Source organism: Semicossyphus pulcher, unplaced genomic scaffold (genome assembly GCF_022749685.1).
Source record: "Semicossyphus pulcher isolate SPU_LCO1_2020_fin unplaced genomic scaffold, fSemPul1.0.p SCAF_23, whole genome shotgun sequence".
Taxonomy (NCBI): domain Eukaryota; kingdom Metazoa; phylum Chordata; class Actinopteri; order Labriformes; family Labridae; genus Semicossyphus; species Semicossyphus pulcher.
In genome coordinates, this window is record NW_027211697.1 from 12,796,910 (window position 1) to 12,815,565 (window position 18,656).

At 42.3% G+C, this 18,656-nt stretch overlaps 2 protein-coding genes across 5 annotated transcripts; one reads left to right on the forward strand and one right to left on the reverse strand.

Annotated features, from left to right (window-relative positions):
- Positions 1-679: 679 nt before the first annotated feature.
- Positions 680-7,296, reverse strand: LOC138602922 (uncharacterized). Of its 2 annotated transcripts, XM_069674550.1 has the most exons (7): positions 7,214-7,296; positions 7,046-7,134; positions 5,246-5,968; positions 3,546-4,259; positions 3,339-3,460; positions 1,575-2,256; positions 680-1,488 (listed from the first exon to the last, which is right to left on the reverse strand). In XM_069674550.1, exons 2-7 carry the CDS (start codon positions 7,098-7,100, stop codon positions 1,202-1,204), a joined length of 2,583 nt encoding a protein of 860 aa, XP_069530651.1. In that variant the 5' UTR covers positions 7,101-7,134; positions 7,214-7,296; the 3' UTR covers positions 680-1,201. The 2 variants fall into 2 exon arrangements, with proteins under 2 accessions (XP_069530651.1, XP_069530652.1); XM_069674551.1 differs by lacking the exon at positions 7,214-7,296 and having other exon boundaries at positions 7,046-7,152.
- Positions 7,297-8,134: 838 nt separating this feature from the next.
- LOC138602879 (far upstream element-binding protein 2-like) lies at positions 8,135-18,129 on the forward strand. Of its 3 annotated transcripts, none has more exons than XM_069674496.1 (18): positions 8,135-8,332; positions 9,660-9,762; positions 9,977-10,036; positions 11,429-11,465; positions 11,615-11,667; positions 11,786-11,857; positions 11,971-12,028; positions 12,143-12,329; positions 13,293-13,391; positions 13,768-13,866; positions 13,949-14,051; positions 14,521-14,642; positions 15,119-15,412; positions 15,567-15,682; positions 15,786-15,874; positions 16,196-16,402; positions 16,624-16,808; positions 16,910-18,129. In XM_069674496.1, the coding sequence occupies exons 1-18, from the start codon at positions 8,204-8,206 to the stop codon at positions 16,916-16,918; spliced, it is 2,022 nt and encodes a 673-aa protein (XP_069530597.1). In that variant the 5' UTR covers positions 8,135-8,203; the 3' UTR covers positions 16,919-18,129. The 3 variants fall into 3 exon arrangements, with proteins under 3 accessions (XP_069530597.1, XP_069530598.1, XP_069530599.1); XM_069674497.1 differs by having other exon boundaries at positions 12,158-12,329; XM_069674498.1 differs by lacking the exons at positions 16,624-16,808; positions 16,910-18,129 and having other exon boundaries at positions 16,118-16,287.
- Positions 18,130-18,656: the final 527 nt, after the last annotated feature.

The window sequence follows — 18,656 nt, forward strand, 5'->3', positions numbered from 1 at the left end:
GTAGGAATTCAAAATACATGTTTCTTGACGTGACTGCTTTCAAAAACGCGCCAGAGTGCTCAAGAATGGAGAGCGCCAAATATACGTGACCTTTGGCATGACCGAATTCCACCAATCACAGGACAGGAAACGCTTCCGGCATCACATGACGTAGTTTGCCCATAACAAAGATGGCGGTTGATGTCGTAATTTACCGAGAGGAAAAAGTGACAGCTACCTCTACTGGCTGCTCCTACTAGTACCTATCGATTTTGTATTGAAATTAAACGTTTTTAAACTATAAAATAGTTGCAAACAAAAAAAAGCTAATAATTTATATTCGAAAAATATATACGTAACAAAAGTAAAGAGGCTAATGTGAGCAATGTTTTGATTTTATACTATCTATGTCATGTTACAATGTTCATATATAAATATGATGAACTGAGATATATTTCAATATGCAATAATAAAGAAAAACTCTAATGGCTGCACCAATTCAAAATTAAGTAAACTGCTATAAATGCGATAAAATTATCTGAAACTCTCTTTTGTCATGTTTTACATAAAATTGGTTCCAGTTTATGCTTTAAACTTCATACTACAGTCTTTGAAATAGTTAAGTATTGAACATTATACATGATTTTTCACCAAATTTTAATTAGAATATACAGTCATTTATTAACACTTTTATTCTCAAAGTACTCTGTGTACTGTAATAGATATCTACTGAAGAGGACATGTTTTGTTAAGGTTTATACTATAAGTCAAAACTGGATCACACCTGAAACTTTAACCTGTAAAAGAAGCCAGATCGTTCTATAACATCAGCAGCTATTTTTAACATTAGCTTCTTCTATTACTGGAACTTATTTTACATTACATCGACCATACCATTGTTATTTTACAAACCCTGAAGTTAAATTGTTGTAAAAAAAAAATTCGGTGGACGTTTTATTGGCACGCGCAATGCATTAAACAGTCAGAATATCTCTGCATTTACAAGATAAAGATGTAGGCTTACAATTGTTCATAATATCACTTCAACATAAACAATAATTATGCTTATTAAATGATCCAGAAATTAATTGTTCAGACATCAGAAACCAATACCATTGGATACAGATCCATATTCTAGTGGCTATCTCACAGTACTTAGCTGTAGGCCTATTCTTTTTCATTGTAGGAACATTTCTCTTCCGCCTGCATTTGTCTGCTTTGCTTAAAAGGAGTGCCTGCGTTGGGTTCCTACAGTGTCTGTGGAGACAGCATCATGGAGAACACTGTCTAACTTGATTTTGTCTGTTTCTGGGAAAAAACATCCCGTCATGTAATGATCTGTCACTGAGCTTTGGTCCAAACTCATACAACTGCCTGAGGCACTCATGCAGCCAATCCCTGACGTGACATCAGAGTTCCCAACTCTAATGCGAAGCCATTCAGACACCCTGGCATGAGTTCCTTGAGTCCAAAACGTGCTCCCAACTTCTGAAGGAGCATCTCCACTCACTGAAAACAGAAGATGGATGGGGTGAGTCATAACAGCTACACATATCATCTTAGATGGATTATTAACAAACTAATTTCAAACTCACTGCTTGGAATGAAGGCTCCATCAATGCTAGCTGCCATCTTCACGGGTGGTTTTGTTGGTTCCTCAGGTTCTTGTGCTACAGCTTTCAACACCCGATCAATCAGCTCCTGCTCCCTCCTGTTCCACTCCTCCTCTGTCAGCTGGGGCTGCTTCACCCACCTGAACCGCAACGTTTTCTGCTTTTTTAAGTCATCTTCAGTTGTGAAGCAGCAGCCCTTGTTTCGAGTGATCATGGCGTTTATTTTCTGATATAGCTCTTTCAAAGGAAATGAAAAAGGGCGGAAGCAGAAAACGTGGTATCTGTTCCCACACTTTTCCACAAGCCACTTGAGGTTCTCGCCTTCTGCAGCGATGTACTCTTCGATGGACCTGTCCTTGAGCCAGTCTCCCCACATGAACAGCAACATGCAGTGTCTCCAGACTGACTCACCGAGTGGCATCAGGAGATCAACCACTGCCTTGGTGTCGCTCTCTGTAAAGGCTTTGGAAAGGGGAACAACCAAGAGAAAAGCGTGTGGGCCCGGAGCACACATGGAGACGCTGCGCAGAACTTCATTTTTGAGCCAGTCGGGTGTTTTCCCGTCTCTCAGCCAGCCCGGTGTCTCAACGACTGAGACATTTACTCCAGAGACATTTCTTTTATGTTTTACACACACCATGTTTCTTCTCCGATCTTGGAATTCCTATACCCAGAAATAACAAAGGAAACAATTACAAAATCAATACTGCAAGCATAGGGTTACCATATTTTCAAACTTCCAAATAGGGACACTTAATTCTACCGCAAACCCACAGGTACGAGCTCATGGTACAATTGGATTTTTGTGTGCAGTGCACCTTCCAACACCATAGAAACTGCCTGAGCAGATGAAAAATCACGTCTCCCAAGATCAACCACAACTTTATTTGAAAAATGTAATTATATAACACCTAAAGAAATATGAAAATATAAAAAACGGCATGACAGCTAGTCTACCTGACGTTACACAGCAGGTCCTGTCATTGGACATATTAGTATCTTATAGATATTTGTCGGGACTCGGGACACGGAGCTTGACAACGGAGCGTTCCTGGTCAAACCAGGAGGTATGGCCACCCTATGCAAGCGGTGTTGAACGGACCCTTAGTTTTTTGTGCACATTAAGGTGGGCCAACCAAAATAACTGAAAAATGGCTGACTCTCTGTTGGGTTTTGGGTGTGGCTCTAAAAGGCTTTTTTGTAGGTCTTGACATAATACCCATCAAATTTTGCACATGCAGGTAAAACATAATGCAGGGGCCGTATTTTGGAAAACTTGTAGTGGGCGCTATGGAGCATTTTTTGCCACTCAAATTTGCAAGACACACAAAATATCTTATCCTGATAATATGGTTTCAGGATCTAAATGTTAGCAGCAAAATACTTTTGTTGTACTGTATTAAGTTCAAGAATGCTGAGGAGACTTTGACGTTATCATTAGTTTCGTTAAAGTAACACAAAATATATATACAATGGGTTTAAAATCATCAGTGTATTCCTCGATACCAGGTTTGCTCATAACAATAAATGAACCCACGTTTTTTGTGGCTTTTTTGTGTGGGACTTTGAAGATGCTTTTAATATCAATTATAAGAGGGTTACTTGTACAAGTCCTCAGGGTTTTCCTTCATTCCACCTCTGCATTTTTTGTTACTGTTCATATCTGTGTTGTTTTTTTGCACAAATAAAGAACATTATTAATATTATTTAAATATATATTTAAATAGAGATCACATACTGGGTTACCTTCTTCATCATAAATGGGTCAAAAAGCTCTTCAGAAAGAATCCTGTTTCCTGCCATGCTCTTCCCCGACCCTTTGCTGCCAACAAGTACAATCCTCATGTCAGTGACTTGCCTCCACTCCCCTGGAAAATGTAAATTTTCATCATTGCATTTAATAATAACAATAATAAACAAATGAACTAATATGATATGAACATTTTTGTTTACCTCTGAACACCTCTGTGAGTATCCTTTCTTGTCTTTGGGTCATCTGCCACATCCTTTTCGCCATCCTGTCTCCCGCCTCTCTCCTGGCCGCTATCTGCTCAGCGCGGCCCGGGTCAGCTTCATAATGAGGCTCTTTGTTTCCGGCCCACATCTCCTCAATCTTCTCCAGGAGCTCCGTCACCTGCGCCCTATCGCGACCGTTGGTGTTGTCCAGGACGTGATACTTGTTCCCACACTTCTCCACCAGCCACCGCAGGCCTTCTTCGCTCTCTATTCGCTCTTCCACAGTCTTCACCCCCAGCCAGTCTCCTCTAGTGAACAGCACCACCGTGTGCTTCCAGACGTCATCCGTGAACAGGCTCATGTGCTCCTGGACCGCTCTCAGATATGATGCGTTGAATGCGGAGCTCAGACCGACCACGAGGAGCACTGCGTGGGGTCCCGGAGGGCACAGATGCACGCTGCTTTCTATTTCCAGTTTATCCCACTCGCAGGTGTCCTGAAGGGTGTGGTTGTAGAACCATCCGGGAGAGTCGACCACTGTGAGCTGCCTGTTTGCCACCATGTTGTGGCTGATTGCACACCTTTCCGTACTTCTTCTGTGAAGAACTGCAAATGCATTTTTTTTCAGGATGTTTTTGCCTGCTGAGCTCTTAGCTGACCACTGGGCTCCAACCATCACCATCCTTAAATGTGTTGGGGGCGTTTTGCCACCTATACAAAAAGTCGAACAGAGAAACGAATCATTATTGTTTGTTAAGTTAACCAACAAGATTTTGACAACACACACTAATAAGTGAAATGATCCAACTGTGCAATCGTCTTTTAAAGACATTCCAAATGTAAGAGTGCCCGGGCCCAATTTTGATCTCAGATTAAGTATTCTTAATATGTATATTGTGGAAAATGCAATGCAAATCAGTAATTGATCCGTTTATAGGAAGCTGGATGAGATTTTTCAGTAGAAAATAATACCTCTGCATGTGAAAGACGGGATCTAATTAAGATGAGTTACTTTGCTGCCAAAATGTCCACCAATAAAAGTTTGTCACAGAAGCTTTAAAGGGAACGAAACAACAAAAAGAAGATCAACTTCCACCGGTGAGGACGTGATTTCCTGTTAGCTGCAGCTGTGCCTCATGCAGAGGTCTGCTGTTTTGTCTGCAGCTACGTGCTCTTGGTCCAATTGGGGCCCACATGGGCCTTACCTGGGTTAGTTAGGCTTTAACTGGGCATGGGCTCAGAAAGAGCTTTTACATAGGTTGGTGTTGGGTCCCATCTGGGCAATGCAAAAGAATATACACAGGCTAGAAATGGGCTAACATTCTAGACATCAATCATCTGCAGTGGAAGTGTCCAAAGTTGGCTAAATGCATTCATTAAGCGTCCTGTATTGAGCCCAGAAGGGGCCCATAATCAACCCAACCGGGGTAGCTCATGTTGGGCCTCTGACTAAGGACAAAATATATTTTGGTTTTGCCCTGAAACATTAGCCAAGGTGCAACCAGTCTGACACAGACTTGGACGTGTTGGGTCACAAGTCCATGCAGGCAGGACGTGGTACAGCAAACCAGAAACTCTCTAACTGTGAGACGACCACTGCTCCACCGAGCAGCTCCATGATGCATCGTAAAAATGTAATTCAATCTTTCATCCGAATGAGTGGTTCTGTTTCAAGAGAAGAGAAGTTTCTGACTCACCCTCGATCAGTGCTTTGAGTTCTCGTCTCCTCCTCTGCACTTCAGCAACCCTCTTTGACGCTCCTTCAACAATCGCCTCCATTTTCTCCCTCAGAGCATTCCCATCAGCTCTGTCGACAGAAAAGTGACCACCAGCGTTTTCTGCAACCATTGCCTCTATTTTCTCAAGGAGCGTTTGGACCTGAGCGCTGTCATGCAGGTCATTGGTATTGAGAACATGCTTCCGGTTTCCACATTGTTCAAGAAGCCTCTCATAAGCAGGCCAGACACTGACTTCATTTTGTAAATATTGATAACCAAACTGATCTTCTACAGTTAACAGCACGATGGTGTGCTTTAACACATTTTCCTGGAAGAGTTGCAGGTGCTCCATTAGTGACAGTACGAAGACCTGAGGAAACATCATGCTGGCGGGAATGACTAGAAGAAAGGCGTGAGGCCCCGGGGGACACAGGTGGACGCTGTTCTTGATCTCCATCTGATCCAGCAGTGGCGTGTTTTCTCGTGGATAGTGCCACATCCAGTGTGGACTGTTAACCACAGTGACTCGTCTGCCATGTACCTCCTGCTGTCTCACAACACTCTGGCCAGTTCTTCTGCTGGTATCAAAGACACTTTGACCCAGTATGGTGTTGCCAGCTGCACGCTTAGTACTGGGCTGACCGTGTAATTCTCTCCCCCCTATCAACACGATCCTCAACTCTGGAGATTGCTGACCACTTCCTGTAAGAGACATGCAGAAATATTTACAAAGTTGTTTCATATAAAACTGGAAAAATGTTCTTATTGTGGAATCAACTCAGATGCAGATTTAATGACAGGTATATTTGGCCAATCGATTCATTCAACTCCCACATAAAACAAATTTCAAGAACAACATTCTTCCCACCAACGTAACATTGCAAAAAAATCTGGCACATCCTGTCCCAAAATGATGCAGAAAAACCAGTCCTGTTACTTCTAGGTTACCATACTACCAGGCTGCTCCTGCACGCCATAGGCCCAGTTTTCAAAAACTTGAACTTAATTATGTGTCTATTTATTTATGTATTTTAGTCTGTTTAACGTCTTGGTATATGTATTTATATATCTATATTTATTTTTTGTTTTCTTTTGTTTATTTGATGGGTTGCTTTTCTTTTAATACCCTACCTCTTATTTCTGGTTCTACTCATTTTCATACATCTCCTATTTACACATTATCTCTTTCAGTGTTTTATCATTTCATCATGTGCTCCTAACCTTTTATTCACTGCTGTTTCCTCACTGTGCATGATATCCTTAGTTCCTGTTTTTGCTTTATTCATTGTAGTAGTTACAGTCTTTGTGTTTGGATGGGTGGGAGTGGGGGTTGTTGCATAAAGCACTTTGTGCTACATTTTGCTCGTATGGATTTTTTACTTTATCTGCTATGTCACTGTATTCCAAGAGCAATTCATGTCAAATATAAACTACAAAGTGTAACATTTTTATTTTGTTTGACCAATTTCACAGTTTTATTTTGCACACTTTGCCCCTGGATCCACGCCTCTGCTGGGGTCAGGATAGTCCTGATTTTTGCAATCAGAGTTTTTCAAACCTTCTCAAAGTTTTGAACAACACAAACTGGAGGTTTCAGGATTTCCTTTTCAACAACCTATTCCCAACATCTGATCCAATCTGACTTCTGTAATACAATCAGATTAAAAAAAAATGTGGCCTTTATAGATCATGCATTATTCACTACTTCTAATCCTTGTGTTATCCTGACAAAGCAATTGCACAACACATTGCACGAGAGTATCGGGATTATGGACTTACCAGAGGTGGAAAGAGCAGGTTCATTAATCCTTGTTTCCATTGAGGTTGTCGACATTTTTACTTATTTTACTCTCCTTCTCAGGCAGAAGCTACAAAACAGGAACGACTTCTATTTCACATGCTTTGTCAACATCGTGAAAGGGGCGTGTCATGTTACTTTGGACTTACCTCTATCATAGTTTCCTTGAAAGCTGAGAATATATACAATTAAAGCAAAATGAAATTATTGTTATTTCTCATTTGACAGGAATAAATAAACATTAGAAACAAACAAAAGACAAAATTCACAGGCCATCTTGGGCTCCTTAAAAATCTTAAAGAAATTAGCATTATAGTTAACACACTCTCTACTCTCCAGGTTAATGTGTCACTTTGGTTTAAGGAGTATTAAACCTTTCCTGGTTACTGATGCTGACTGACCCTGTCTAGACAAAACAATCTTCTCCGGTCAAACCTGGAGTCGGACTGCACAAACGTTTAAAGACACAGTCCTTAATGTGTGGAAGAGGTGATTAATCAACAAACGTATATGTTGGTTGAGGCTGTAATTTTAGATGAACAGAAAAGTCACACTCAAGTTAGTTTCTAAGCAGAGGTTCATGCACCTGACTTCAGAGAAAACTGCTGTTGGGCTCAGTGGAGAATAGACTTAGGTTTTTTATGATCATTCTTATGGTTAATGGTATAAAAAACATTGTAACCAAATAGAGTACATGTTAAAATACTTTATATAGTTACTCTTAAACTAAGTTAACTTGCAATTAGATCCTTATTCTTTTGTCATTTGTTGGCTGTAGTTTGTAGTCCCATTAAGAGCACTGGTAATCCAGATTTGGTAACTGGTAAAGTACGTATCTGAATCAGGTATAGATTCCAATTTAATGTTGCTTTTAAAAAACAGGCACAATTAAGACGGAGTAACTGAGCCTGGATAGTAAAAATAGGATTTCCTTTTGGACAACTCGATGGTTTAAATTATTATTATTGTTTTTTGTAATGATACTACTTTGAGTTTTAAGACCGCGAATGAGCCTTCCCGGCCGCCGTCCTCTTTCCGGCGCTTTCCTTGCCCTGTCAGTTTCTTGACTTTCCTTCCCACTCCTGCGCAGCCCTGAGCCCGGTTTGTGCCACCTTCCCCTCGCCTGTCCTCCAGGGATCATGTCGGAGTACAACCCGGTGCCTCCGCCCGGTTCCGGAGCTCCTCTGGGCGGACAGGCAGCTCTCGGGAATGGAGCGGGAGGCATCAAGAAAGATGCGTTTGCGGACGCGGTGCAGCGGGCCCGGCAGGTGAGGGATGTGACAGGCACGAGCATGTTCGGAGGGAGGGCTAGCTAACTGTTAGCTAAAAGGCTAACATTGTTGACAGCTGGATATGTAATAAAGGATTACATTTTATAATCACTATATTTACAAATTAAAGGTCGCTTTATTTTCTTAAGCTTTATTTAACAAAGAAAATGCCCTTACTACGTCAGACTCAAGCAGCAAACAAGCACACAAAACAACACAGGGGAGATGATGACAAAAATGTTTATTATTTTCAAAATAAAAGAAACAAATAAGAAAAAAAATACAATTAAGGAATACATAGATATAATGTAAATATTCACAATACGGTGAAAATAATATAAAACTATAAAAATAAAATAAAAATCTTAAGTAAATACATAAGATCAGACATTAGAACTTAGCAATTCATTTGACATCATTGATTTTAATCAAATATGACTTTATTATTTAAAATTAGGGTTTTTTCAATGTTTGTAAGAGCAAAAGGGTTACACATGGAGTTAAATGCAATTAAATAAGAATACAGAAGGGATGTGAACCTACTGTTGTTGTCATATAACAAAGTATATCTTTAAAAGAAAACAGTTTTAAGTATTTGTAGAGCTATTTTAGATTTGCAGATGTAAAACATAAGATAAGATAAGCTTTATTGATGCCCACAGGGTAAATTTACTCATTAAAGCAGGTCACAAAACAGGCAAATTTAATAAAGTACTCAAGTTATAAAAATGTATGTAATGACAAACTGTAGGTAGAAATAAAAATATTTTTTTTTAAATGACAATATAAATAAAAAGAGTAACACAATTAATATTAATTTAAAAAATATTCTCACTATGTAGACATTTTTCCTTGTCGAAAGATATTGAGAGGTCATTTTTAAACATCAGAACACACATGGTGTGTAGTATTATGACTAAAAGCAGAATTATGTAGAAAAATATTGCTGTAATATTGCACAGTGTAGCAGAAATTATTGCACAGAATTATTTGCCAACAATTTGTTTATACTTATACAGTTAAGGTAGCTACGTCATGTCATTGCTTGTTGTGCAATCGCTAGAAAGATAATGTGAACAGATACGATAATAGTAGTAGAATAAAAAAGTAAAATTTACAAATTATCTAAGAAAACAGAAATGTGTTAAATAATTTATTTATAACCACTGTATAGTGACATCAACACACCATATGAAGCTAAAGTCTGTACAGTCTCTTGTTAGATCTTGTGTGTAGCTGTTACAGAAGGGTTTAGGGGCAGAGTAGCACAGTAAGTGTTTTTCATATCTTAATTGTCATGTTGAATTTTGCACCTGTACTTCAGATTGCAGCAAAGATCGGCGGTGATGCTGGACCTCCCCTGAGCAACAACACAGCATCAGATGGCTTCCCATTCACCGCACAGAAACGTCAGCTGGAGGACGCAGGTATCAGTGACCGCTCCACTCATAGCTGACGGAGGCACTGAGTCTCTTTGTTGTACTCTCGCCTAGAATAGACCTCATATGTACGTCACTCTGGACAAAAGTGTTAACTGCCTCTGTATTGCATCCTTGATGAAGGCTTTAGATCCAGAAGTAAATCTCCGTGTAGTTGTCGCAGACGATCACAGTGGAGATCTGTTGTTTCTTCACCCAACAGACGAACCTGAGAGCAAGAAGCTGGCTGCACAGAGCGACTTGGATTCAGCCAAAGCCCTCTGTGAGTTTTTTTTCTACTATTTCATCCCCTTTTACCATTTTGCTTTTTGTTGTTTATAACTCACATTAAGAGTTGATAAGTAAGTAAACACAAATGCTTCGCTACTTTACCTGAATGAAATGAGTTTTCAGGCATCTTTACCTAAGTACTTTATTTTTTCTATTCCTTACATTTTCAACTGCCACCTACCCAGCAATAAGACTGATTGCTACTAAATTGTACCTGATAATAACGCATATAAAATATTTTTTAGCAGTAACCTTCAGTGCATGAATGTGATGGCCTTGACTGACAGGGAGAACATGTAGCTACAATGATGAAAGACAACGTCAGAGCAGAGTCAGAGCAGCAAAGCATTCCCCATCCAGCTGATTTACACTTCAGGGCAAAGTTAATTTACATGTTTTTACTATATTGTTATAAGTCAGATTAAAGGAACAATATGCAACATTGACAGCTAGCGTCTAAAAAGTGTACTGCAGTCTAAATTCAAAATATTGGTGAGTGATGTCTCCCCGCCCCTCCTCCCAAGATTCGTATGTAAGCCTTTCCTGCTTCAGCGTTCCGACTGTGGTCGGAAATCACAGGGGAGACTTAAAGGTCTGCCCCGGGGCCGAAGCTGCCGCTAGCTTCGGGGCTAACTCCCGTCACTTTAGACACACAGCAGCAAACAGGAAGCGAGACACGGGAGCGCGGCTTCAGTCTTGAGGAGTACGTGGCTTTATTACACGCACAGCCTTACTGTACAGTCCTTCTGTAATTATTCGATCCCCGTTCACTCTCATAACTCATGCTCACACACTCACTTCCTGTCTCTCTCTCTCGCTCCACCACCCACACTCACGCACCCAGCTTTTCCCAAACAGAGCTACGCTTCTAGTACAACACGAAGCTCACGCGGGTTGCCAGGTTGAGGACACTGAAATCTGAAATCTACTCAAGCACAAGACGTGCGCTTTGACAATGATGAGCTGAAGCAACGAGTCCTGTGCGCCAATTTGTTTAATATCTGGCAACCTGGGGTGATGAAGTGGGCAGTGGGCGGGATCGCGTTGAATATTTCAGGATATCGGAGGAGGTTCAGCGGAAATGTCCATAAAGGGCTACTTTTTACCTTTATACTGTGATCTCAGAGCCTGCACCTTTTAACTTTTACCTAAGTAAAAAAGGTTAATTAATACTTTTACTAGCTTTCTTTTACACAACAATCTGTTCTTTTACTAGAGTAAAGATGTACTTTATACTTTTGCCACCTCTGCTCACAGTTGCCGTCATTAAATATAGACTGCACAGTGTTTCTGTATCGGTTTGCCTCTTTGCCCTTGTCCGTACTCCGTCCCCTCGCAGTCCATCTGTAATACAAAACCTCTCCCTTGCTCTGTTTGCCCTCAGCTATTGGTGCACAGCTGGCTGCTCTCGCTCAACAAAGGTGAGATCTCATAGCTTTCAGTTAATTGTGTATCATGTAGATGTTTAGCAACGGAGATTGTAGCAAAATGTAATTAAACATTTAATTCACAGATGATTTCTTGCATCTTTTTTTCCGTCTTTTTCATCCCCTCTCGATGATGTTTTCAGGCCCGCCTCCTCCACAGAGGAGTACGGTGTACCAGACAGCATGGTGGGACTCAGTGAGTGCAGCCTAACTTTGACTTAGCACCACTCTGTTTCTGTGATTTAAGACAAATAGATGCTTCTGTTGCGTGTGGACCAACAACAACACACTGTTTGCACTCTCTTCGTCTCCAGTTATCGGCCGTGGAGGTGAACAGATCAATAAGATTCAACAGGAGTCAGGTTGCAAGGTTCAGATAGCTCCAGGTACTGTCTGCACCCTGCCTCAAGAATTACGCACAGTTTAATATTTTATTACAGTTTCGGGTTGTATTTTTCTTTTGTTGTGAGTTTCTCTGAATGTGCTCTTTTGTGTCCAGACAGCGGAGGCCTTCCAGAAAGGAGCGTCTCTCTCACAGGTTCTCTTGACTCCATACAGTAAGTTTCAGACTTTATGCAAATGAGCTCATAGTTGTTTTGTGTGTAACCCCTCAGAAATGGTTTAATGCGGCTTTAAAGACTTTCTGAAATGAATGTGGAGTAACTGGTCAGCTCTTCCCCGGCTAGGAAAGCCAAGATGCTGTTGGATGAGATAGTGTCACGAGGGAGGGGTACGCCCCCTTCTTCTTATCACGAGTCCACCAACGGGCAGAACGGCACGGTGCACGAGATGATGATCCCAGCGGGCAAGGCCGGCCTCGTCATCGGCAAGGGAGGAGAGACCATCAAACAGCTGCAGGTACAATGCATGGCTGCTTTTGCATTTTTTGGACGATGCTGACTGTGATTCTTTAGCAACTGGTTGTGAATTTTATTTACCTTGTTTAGATATCTTTTAATCTATTATCTCTACAGTTTGTATTTATATTTGTATCCAGATTCAGACAACTGTATTTATCCCAAAGGATACTGTATCTGTCGTCCCACTCTTCTAAATTCTTGGACAACCCTAATGGGACCAACGGGGTGGCTTATTTGTGTTACTTAACATCCCAATTGTATTGTTAAATAAGAAAGCTATAAATAAAGTTTGTTGTAAAGTTTTTTTTAAACTCCAGTAGTGTCAACAATTTAGATTAAAGCTACAGTACAGTACAGGCATGATGATGTTGATTGCTGCTCTGTGACTGTGAGCGCCCGCCCCTTTGTGTTTAGTTAAAAATGTGTACAATCTGAATCAAACAACCAATCAGGGTTAGATTTCCATGTAAACTAGCCAATCACAGCGACTCTGTACAAACTAAAAAAACCACAAAGAGAGCCCTAAATAAAAAGAGGGATGAGACGAGTGGGAGTGTGAGGAGCTCAGGAGCAAAGCGACGCAGAGGCTGCCCCGTTCCTTCTTGACAGCTAACGGTAGCTCTTAAGCTAACAGCTAACGGTAGCACTAAGCTCCAACACCTGGAGGTTAAAAGGTGGTCCACACCAAGAATCATAACTATAACCATAACTTTAGTAGTATTTGAACATTTTGAACAGCATCTCTCTCTCTCTTTGCCTCGATGCTGCAAAAAGACACACCGCACAACGGCTATGCGGCACACACCAGTTGCAAAATAAGCGTGCATGTCTGGTGCGTCATTTGGTGGGAGGGGCTTAGCGGAATAATACAGAGAGGCGGAAGGTTTTTTTCCATTGGAATGTTCATGTTGCTTCCTGCCACTTTAATGCAATAATGTAAATGTGCTGTGTGACGTTTCAGGAGCGTGCAGGGGTGAAGATGATCCTGATCCAGGATGCCTCTCAGGGACCAAACGTTGACAAACCCCTGCGCATAATCGGAGATCCGTACAAAGTCCAGGTAAGCTCAAACACATTAAAGTGTGTTCCTGAAATACCATGTAATGCAATGGCTTCAGCCTTGTACTGCTTGAATAGCACATAATATTTTGAGCATTAAAAACATATTCTTCCTGACACGGATGATCGTATTTTAGAGGCTTTTTATTGTTTGTTTTCTCTTTCTTTTACTTTGTCTGCGTCTTAGCTGTATTGCTGTCACGTTTCAACCACAAAATACGTTAACTTAATAGTCCTCTATCATTTAATGTTATTAATGACTTCACATAGACGGTGAACAAACTCTTGTTTGTGATTGCGTTGGTTGTGACACTTGATAGCGCTACCCCCGTTTAAGAAACACTGATGTAATGTTATCCTCATGTTTTGGTTTGCAGCAAGCCCAGGAGATGGTGCAGGAGATCCTGAGGGACAGAGACCACGCTGGCTTCAGTGAAAGAAATGACTTCGACTCTCGGATGGGAGGGGGCATGGACGTGAGTTTAGTGGGTGGGAGAAAGATTTGAAGTGGGGTTCGTTGCCCCTCAACCAGATCAAAGTTTTTGTTTCTCCACTCAGATCCCAGTACCCAGGCACTCTGTAGGCGTGGTGATTGGGCGCAACGGAGAGATGATCAAGAAGATCCAGAATGATGCTGGAGTGAGGATACAGTTCAAGCAAGGTAGACAACGTGAAAGTTTGATGTTTGATGCCTCTAATTGACACAGTAAATAAATTACTAAAGAGGAATCCTCCTGGTTCCTCTTTTATACGCTTACATTTTTTGTCATATCTCAAAACACACACACTGGGACACACACAAAGATCCTGTAATCCTGCATGATGCTTAACGACCTTTGAATCAGGAAAACCTCTCACTAAGATGGGCATTCTCTAATCGTGTTACTGCCTTTCACATGAGCTTGAGAGCAAAGCAGGCTTTATCCTGCTCCATGTTGTGCCTTTCTGTTGACTGGACATTAATTATGAGTAAAGTATCAGAGGGGTGTTACAGGTACCAAAAGGGCATGACAAGAGCAAGTAACCTGTCTTTTTCAGTTAGATAGTTTGTGGGTCAGTACTTGCAGTAACCATTTATTCAAGTTAATGTGAAGAATTTTGCTTAATGCCGTTAAAAATCTCTTGGATAGATGACGGGACCGGTCCAGATAAGGTCGCCCACATCAGCGGTCCCCCTGAGCGCTGTGAGCACGCTGCCCAGATCATCAACGACCTGCTGCAGAGCATCAGGGTCCGGGAGGAGGGACAGGGGGTATGGACCACTCTTCCGTACTTTAAAACATGCTTTCATTCACTCGTAGATTAATAGACAAATATCGTCTTCAACAGTTATGGATAACAATTTATGAAGGCAGCAGGCTTGAAGATTTCTTTTTGGTTTTAAAGTGAGGAAGTGTAGTTTAGCGAGCTCCCTGGCTCGATGGCGCGTTTTACGTAGTCTGGTGGAGGTTTTCCAGGGCCCATTGGAGAAGCGGATAGCGTCCTCCAAAGGCACAGAGCCATTTCTTTTCTACCATTATGGCGTTAGCTTCCAATGATAGCATGATAGGACTGAGGCTAAAAAATCGGCAAACTGGCCCTTTAAGAGAAAAAATGTAAATATCTCCATTTTATATCTCAAAACATGAGCTGTGATAGGTATTCTTTCAAAATATATAAATGTAACTTAAAATGTATTTCACACCAAAAAAAGGTATAACGTTATGGCACTCTCTGCTCCACCCACAGGGTCCCCCGGGTCCTCCGGGCATGCCAGCAGGCAACAGGGGCCGAGGTGGGGGACAAGGGGGCTGGGGGCCCCCAGGAGGCGAAATGACCTTCTCTATTCCTGCTCACAAGTGTGGCCTCGTGATTGGCCGGGGAGGAGAGAACGTCAAGTCCATCAACCAGCAGACGGGGGCCTTTGTGGAAATCTCTCGACAGCCGCCCCCCAACGGAGACCCCAACTTCAAGCTGTTCATCATCCGGGGCTCCCCGCAGCAGATCGACCACGCCAAGCAGCTCATCGAAGAGAAGATAGAGGTACACTCATGGAGGAGCAAGTTTGAGTTCTGACTTACACACACGTCATCTGCAGTTTCTTTTCTTGAAGGAAATGTTGAATTATTGATGCTGGACAAGTTTACCTACCGGACACCCTGACAGTGTGATAAACTTTTGTGATGATGTGTTTTAGGGTCCTCTGTGTCCTGTGGGTCAGGGGCCAGGTGGACCAGGTCCTGCTGGTCCAATGGGTCCCTACAACCCTACCCCATTCAACCCTGGGCCACCAGGGGCACCCGGACCCCCTCAGTGAGTAGTCACAGCTTGGTGCAGCTGTTTGTGAAGCATTGCTGAATATTTTTCTCATCATTATTAGAGGTTTTTAATAAGAAATCATTTCTTCTCCTCTTAGCGGTGGTCCTCCAGGTCCTCACCAGTACACTCCTCAGGGCTGGAGCAACACCTACCAGCAGTGGACGCCCCAGGCACCCCACGACCCCAGTGAGTCACCTTTTAATGCACTGCCTTTGCTGGTTTGTAGCTCATTGGCTCTCTTTAAAAACAAATCTTCCTTACCGCAGTACTTTCACCCCAGGCCGTAGGTTTACTGTACCCAGTGTGTTCAGATGAGCAGTGATGCTTCCTAAAGCTGGGTAGTAGTACTGATGGAAATGTTGTGATGAGATGTCGTTACCTGAAGCAGCACTGGCTAACCCTGTCTCTGTTTCCCCCCTGGTCTCCAAGCCCGGCCTCCAGGCCAGTAGCAGGGGCTCACCCTCACCCTATGAGGACCTCACCCCCTCCACCCTGCATCTTTTCTAGGCAAGGCAGCAGCCAATGACCCCGGCGCAGCCTGGGCGGCCTACTACGCTCAGTACTACCAGCAGCCGTCAGGGGCTGTGCCGGCCCAGTTCCCCCCTAACCCCGCTGGAGGTTCCCAAGCTTCAGGGGAGCAGACCCAGGCCGCACAGACGCCGGGGGGCCAGCCAGACTACAGCAAGGCCTGGGAGGACTACTACAAGAAGATGGGTGAGTGAGACTGCCAGAGAACACCTTCTGTAACTTAACCTGCTATTAACAAGCAAATGTGTTCATTAGGACCAAAATTCTTTGCTGGTTTAAATAATGAATACATTTAAAAATCTGTTCCTTTATTTGTTCCCTGAGCCACAAAAACACATCATATAAATTACATTCTTCATTTCAAATGGAAAAAACATTTTGGTTTCCGTGTTGTGTGTCACCTCCAGGCCAGGCAGGTGGATCTGTCCCAGGTGCAGCAGCTGCAGCCCCGGGAGCAGCAGGAGGAGCAGCATCCACAGCGGGGGGGCAGCCGGACTACAGCGCAGCCTGGGCGGAGTACTACAGGCAGCAGGCGGCATACTACGGACAGTCAGGACCGGCCCCCGGACAGCCAGCTGCTCCCCAAGGACAGGTGAGAGGCTACAGAGAGGTTTCTGAATGTTAAATATTTACGATTTATAGTAAAAAGTTGAACCTGAATTGTGTTTTTTTATTTGCCTTCTTGTGTTTTAGACGCAGTGAGAGTTGATGGCAGAAGGTCTCTGGGGAGAATCAGGAAGACGGGATGAGAGAGGCGACTCTGGACTCGTGGCCAGAATCTAGTTACGTTTAGTTTTTTCATTTGTTGTTAGGGGACATGAAATCCTTCACTTACTTTTTCAGCTCTTTTTAAATTAAACTGTGAACTGAACAAACGTTCTATTGCTTTGCTGCTGAGGGGAGGGAGACGACTGACAATCCTGTCGTCAAAGGTATGACGTGTATCTTTAAATGCCGTTAAAAACATGAAGTGCTTACTTCCTCGGGGAGGAGTCTTATGTGCTAATAATCTCAACTTCTTTTTGTTAACCTCTTAAGACTTCAAGTTCCATTTTTAAGCACTTCCCCCCCAAACCCCTGTGTTATATATACAGATCTGCATCGAGCTATAAGGACTATATACATGCTGTGTGTCTGGTACAGGTGATACATCAGATAAATCCTTTTTAAAGCTCTTTTTATTTACTCAGTGTTTTCTCATTTCCCTCTGCTGAGGCCTGCATGGTTTTTAAACTTGTGTACTTTTGCATTTATTTCTGCTTATACGTGTGTTGAGAGTATTTTGTCAGATGAGCCAGCTCGACCGTGTACAAAAGGAACTAAACAGTGTTGATGTATGCATGTGGGATGAGTGATAGCTGCTGAGATCTGTTGAAATAGATGATAGAACACACAGTGCCATCCTCCACCTACAGAACAGTCTGTCTCAGTCAGTAACTTGTGATGTGCAAGTTCGATGTGGAAGTGTTCTTTATGATGCAAAGCCATGAGTTGTTTGAGAGGTGAAGTTTGATCGCTCACGCGTGCAGGATTATATGCACCTTACATCAGGTTATGCTTTCCTTTTGGCCTTTGATACAATAAACAGCTCTGCCATAAACACCCATCAGTGTGAGGACAGCTACATGAAGCGGTGTCCATCTGTTACTCGAGAGCCGCTTTCGCCTCTGAAATGCCCATTCAAGATATTTAGGTCCGTGTGTTAAACCCTGTCGGCTTACTGTGGATAAATTGTTTATCAGACCTTTAAAAACCGACGCACTTGTTCTGACTTCACTGCGGTCACCTTGTATTTCAAGCAGCTGCACACTTTGTTTCATCTCATGGTTGCATGTGATTGCTTTTTTTCTTTGTATACCTTTTGTTTTTATGGCTGCGCACAGCAATTGTATTAAAATAAGTCTTCCAATGTGTCCTACTTGAAGATATGTTGTGTATGTACATGTATCCAGCAATATAAGGCAGTTGGTTTTGACATGCAGAGATGTATCAGGTATGATTCTTGTATTCTGAACGGCAGCTGTTGGCCTGCCTTTGGCAGCAGTGTTGATATTGTTAATAGATGACCACCAGCAGCAATACTGTCAATTAAAAGAGGGGCAAATGTCAATAACTTTAAAAGGTGTGTTGGAAAATTCGTTGTCTTGTATTTTTTTACAGCATACCAAAAACCAGTTGAGATAGATCACCACTAGATGTTGCTAAAGGTCTACAAGTGTCCCTGTAAGTCAGAGACGGTTTAAAGAAAATATATTTTAAAGTCTTTTAAATGATTAACTGCAAATATTTCATCCACTCGTCTGTGTGTGATGTTCCAAACCTCATGAACTAGACTGCTCCGATGTCACTCTTTGTAAACTGCAGCAGAAGTAGTGTGTGTGCATGTGTGGGTATGGTACAGGAAGTCAGCGTCTGTTTATCAAAGCTGAGGTGTAACTTT

Coding starts and splice junctions, on each gene's coding strand:
- LOC138602922 (XM_069674550.1), bottom strand. CDS start 7,100: ATGTCGACAACCTCAATGGAAACAAGGATTAATGAACCTGCTCTTTCC. Junction 4,260..5,245: donor ACTCAAAGCACTGATCGAGG/GTGAGTCAGAAA, acceptor CTTTTTGTATAG/GTGGCAAAACGCCCCCAACA. Junction 3,461..3,545: donor ACTCACAGAGGTGTTCAGAG/GTAAACAAAAAT, acceptor TACATTTTCCAG/GGGAGTGGAGGCAAGTCACT.
- LOC138602879 (XM_069674496.1), top strand. CDS start 8,204: ATGTCGGAGTACAACCCGGTGCCTCCGCCCGGTTCCGGAGCTCCTCTG. Junction 10,037..11,428: donor GGATTCAGCCAAAGCCCTCT/GTGAGTTTTTTT, acceptor GTTTGCCCTCAG/CTATTGGTGCACAGCTGGCT. Junction 13,392..13,767: donor GAGATCCGTACAAAGTCCAG/GTAAGCTCAAAC, acceptor TTTGGTTTGCAG/CAAGCCCAGGAGATGGTGCA.